This window comes from Pteropus alecto, unplaced genomic scaffold (assembly GCF_000325575.1).
Source record: "Pteropus alecto unplaced genomic scaffold, ASM32557v1 scaffold164, whole genome shotgun sequence".
Taxonomy (NCBI): Eukaryota; Metazoa; Chordata; class Mammalia; order Chiroptera; family Pteropodidae; genus Pteropus; species Pteropus alecto.
This window is the reverse complement of record NW_006439568.1, coordinates 20080786-20084866: the sequence shown is the minus strand read 5'-3', so window position 1 is coordinate 20084866 and position 4081 is coordinate 20080786. Positions and strand designations below refer to the sequence as shown.

The 4081-nt window shown below is 45.0% G+C and overlaps 1 protein-coding gene across 1 annotated transcript in view; it reads left to right on the top strand.

Moving 5' to 3' along the window:
- The first annotated feature begins 3463 nt into the window (after positions 1 to 3463).
- ODF1 (outer dense fiber of sperm tails 1) overlaps positions 3464 to 4081 on the top strand; it is an 8757-nt gene continuing 8139 nt past the window's right edge. The window contains exon 1 of the mRNA XM_006916639.1: positions 3464 to 3892. Within this exon, the coding sequence (XP_006916701.1) occupies positions 3573 to 3892 (320 nt within the window). The 5' untranslated portion in view covers positions 3464 to 3572. The remainder of the gene's footprint in view (positions 3893 to 4081) is intronic.

The following is a 4081-nucleotide window of genomic DNA, read 5'->3' as shown; positions in this document are numbered from 1 at the left end:
TATAGTAGCAAACCTGCTCAGAGGGGTGGCCTTGGAGCCCACAGGATTTTAGAGGCAGAAGCCAGAGGCAGGCTTAGCAAATCAGCACAAAGCTGAGCGTGTGACAGAGAGCACACTATCAAAAGGTGTTTCATTTTAAACTGGTGGTATCCTCATTGAAGAAACTTAGACATCACAGAAAAGTCTAGAAAAGAGAATTTTAAAAGTCATCTATAACTCCACTACTCAGAGATAACTCCAGTTTTTGAGAGTGTTTCTCTCCTCCTATGAATTGTTAATGTAGTTGAGGACACACTGTGTGCATTATTTTGTATTTGATGTTTGAGTACCACATATCAATCCAACAACTGCTAGAAGAATATCTTTGTAACACTGGCCCAGCAAACGGATGTGAGGTGTGGCTGTCCCACCTGGTGAAAGAGGCAGAGGACACACTCTTTGGCCCATAGTTCCACCGACACTGGGGACCAAGTATTCACTTTGCCCAGCCTGGGAAGTTGCCCAGGCCTGCCCTCCACCCCAGAGGAGGTTCACTCTGGACACCAGCCAAGGTGGATGGGAGCTGTGACAGACACAGACCTGTGTAAGGAAGGGCCCCCGACCTCCATGTTACAGCCCACAGAAGCTCCTTGTTTTACGCTTCAGGGGACAGTGACTCTAGATCATTCCTGTGGGTTTCTGCAGGTTCTGATAAATTTCTACATTGTCTTTCTGATATATAACAGATCATATGTTCATCTGATCTTTAAAGGAGTCACTCCCTTTGTTAAGTCACTTGAAATGATGTCAAGAATAAGCATCATGATAAAGAGTAAAGTCACTGAGAGGGTGGGATTGTGGGAGGATCCTAGTTAAAATAAAGCTGTAGCCATCTTCATAACACGCTATGTATATACAGATGTGTGTACTTAAATTCCTGAAACTGTGTATTTAAGATCTAAAACAGAGCTTGCTTGTTTTAACCTTTGCTGACATTTGCTAAGGGATGAAATTCATGGTGATATCAGAGTTCAGAAGTCTATCACTTGGAGCTCGAGAAATCTGTACAACTCCTGCAATGACCTTTCAGCAAAAAGCAGGCCATAATCCTATTAACAGACTCCACTCTCAGAATTGGGTGGGATCACTCTTGAAAGATTTCAGCATTTGTCCATAGAGGAGAGTAATTCATCTTTACTCATCATCTCATGTGACTCGGGGGCCAGTCCCCCATTCTGTCACCTCCATGGAAACTTGTTTTTTTTTTTACTAAGATATTTCATCTGCACAGAAAGGGGCCCCAAGGTCGAGGCTGGGGAACCCTGGGGAATGCAGGCCTTGGTCTAGTGACACACAAGGGACTTCAGCCTAGGGGCTCTTACCTCTCTGATTCCTCCATGAGTCTTTCATGAGCTCCTTTACTTCCCGCATTTCTTCTTCTTGTTCCTCAGGAGTCTGTCTCAGCCCTCTTCTTTTTCAGTCAATCCCGTCTCCTGAATGATCTTGCCAACTTCAGGGTTCCGACTATCTATGGAATTGCAGTTCTTAAATTCGTATCTCTAGCCCAAGTTTCTCTCAAGTTCCAGACCCACTTATCCGCAGGCTACTTCACATTTCTATCTAAAAGTTGTCACTAGCACCTCAAGTTCAGCACGTCCCCCAAACTTAGTCTTCTTCCTGAGTTTCTTACCTCAATCAATGGCACCACGATTCTGCCAACCTAGAAACCTAGGAATCATTACCGATTCCTCCCTTACTCCATCTTCATTCTGTTCACTGAATTCTGTTTAATTCACTCATTTGGTCATTCAGCAAATAAATCTGAAGCCCCTACCATGTGCCCAGCATTGTGTTAGGTATCTAATGGTGAGCCAAAAAGACAATTTAGTTGGGGAAACAGACAAATAATGGTAGGAAAGGAATATGCAGAGTTATGAGTGTTTAGTCTGGGGGACAGGAAAGGTGTTCTTGAGGAAGGGACATTTAAGGGGAGATCTAAAGAATGTCTTATAGTTAATTAGATCAAAGATATAGGATGGGGAGTTCATTTCTAAGCACACAGATCAGAGTGCCCACAAGTCCTGAATGAGGTGGACCGAGCGAGACTTCAAGAAAGGCCTTTGTGGCTAAAGCATAATGAATTATAGGAATAATGTTGGGAGAGGAAGGCAGAAGTCTTATCATTCAGCACCTTGTAAGGACTGGCCCTTCTTCTAAGAGGACAAAGAAGACTTTGAAGACTTTTGCGGGGTGGGTTGAGGAATGACAGATTTACGTGTGAAAATCACTCTGGCTGCAGTGGAGGGTGATCCCATTGGCTTCCATCTTGCCATCCCTGTAGCCAGGATCCCAGTCTAGGCTTTTGCGTCTCTTGCCTTCCAGCAGAAGACACCTCTACTGTCGTCCCCTTACAATGCACCTTCAGTATAACTGTCAGACTTACCTTTCAACTTCTCTTCACGGAAAAGAAAATCAGTGATTCTTCATTGTGCTCAAAATAAAGTTCAAATTCCTTAGCTGGCCCACAAGTCCCTTTAAACCTGGCCCTCATTTCCCTCTCCAGTGTCATATCCAACCACCTGTCCTCAAATACCCTACGTCTTAGTCCACAAAAGGAGGATTCAAGAGCTGGATAGCAGCTTAAGGAGACGGGCCCAGAAGAGTAGTTGTGCTGAAGCCAAGGCTGAGGCTGAGCCTGAGGTCCAGTGTGTTGATCCAGTTGGAAGCAGGGGAAACCCACCCAAGTGCGGTTTTAGGCAGCTGGTTACAAGAGTACCAAGGACCAATACTTGGGAAGCACTCAGGGACAAGGTGTCTGGAGGCTTGGACACAAGACCAGAGGTGTAGTTGCTGGGCGGTGTGACCAAGGACAGGATCCTTCACATTGAGAGATGGGTGCTTAAGAGCAGGACGTTAGCCACTGGAAAACTGATGTCCCAAGACAGCCAAGACTCCAGTTAGTAAAGAAAGGGCAGGACTCGGAGACTTGGGCCTCAGAAGGTCAAGAACAAAGGCTGACTTAAAGATGACTTTGTAAGGAGAGCAGGGGAAAGTTCTTTATATCCTACTTATAGAGAGACTAGGGGCCAAAATAAATCCTATAGTATAAGGGACAACGCTCCGTGTCAAGTCAAGGCTAGAGCAGCTAAAAGAGTGCGGAGAAAGGAGCCAGGCAGCTCCTTCAGGCACCCACGCTAAGATCTTCACAGCCATGGCTAGTCCTCAGGGCATATACACACAGAAATCAAGGACATTAAAACTTGAACCCCATGAACCCTGAAGAGTTGTGATTGCTTGGGGGACCCATCTAACTTCAAGGTGAGAGAAATCTCAGTATTAATGTAGTTCTGGAGTAGCTTTGTAACTGTAAGGAGGGTCTCTGGAGGCCATGACTTTGCACAGTTCACATGGTAACCAAAAGACTATGACATACTCAGAGGGTGATGAGGTCATAGAACACAAGCTTTAAAGTAAGTGAATCATGTGTGCCTCATTTATTTTTAAAAGAAACTTCTGAGAAGAGCTTAGAACAATTTTTTCCCCTCGAGTGCCATTTCCGAAAGGTACTCACAGAACAATAAGGTGTGACTGTAATGGCTGCACTGAGTTGTCTTTTGGACAGTGTTAGAAGGGACATAAAGAAGGTGGACAGAGAACTGAGACAATTGAGATGCATCGACGAACTCAGCACACGATGCCTGTGCGACTTGTATATGCACCCGTACTGCTGCTGCGACTTGCACCCGTACCCGTACTGCCTCTGCTATTCAAAGCGATCACGCTCCTGTGGCCTCTGCGATCTCTACCCATGTTGCCTGTGTGACGTCAAGCTCTACTGTCTTCGACCATCTCTCAGAAGTTTGGAGAGGAAAGCCATTAGAGCCATAGAGGATGAAAAGAGAGAGCTTGCCAAGTAAAAGAACTTTTTAAGATTTTTATAGGTGGTATGTTAGCCTTATAAGTTGGAATAAGGGGGGAAATGTGACAACCAACACTTGTACAGAGACGGAAAGGGCTCAAGGTAATGACTCTAGTGACTTAGCAAAGATTTAAGAAGAGTAAATGGGTCCACGATGAGAATTACGAGATTCTCAAAAGACAA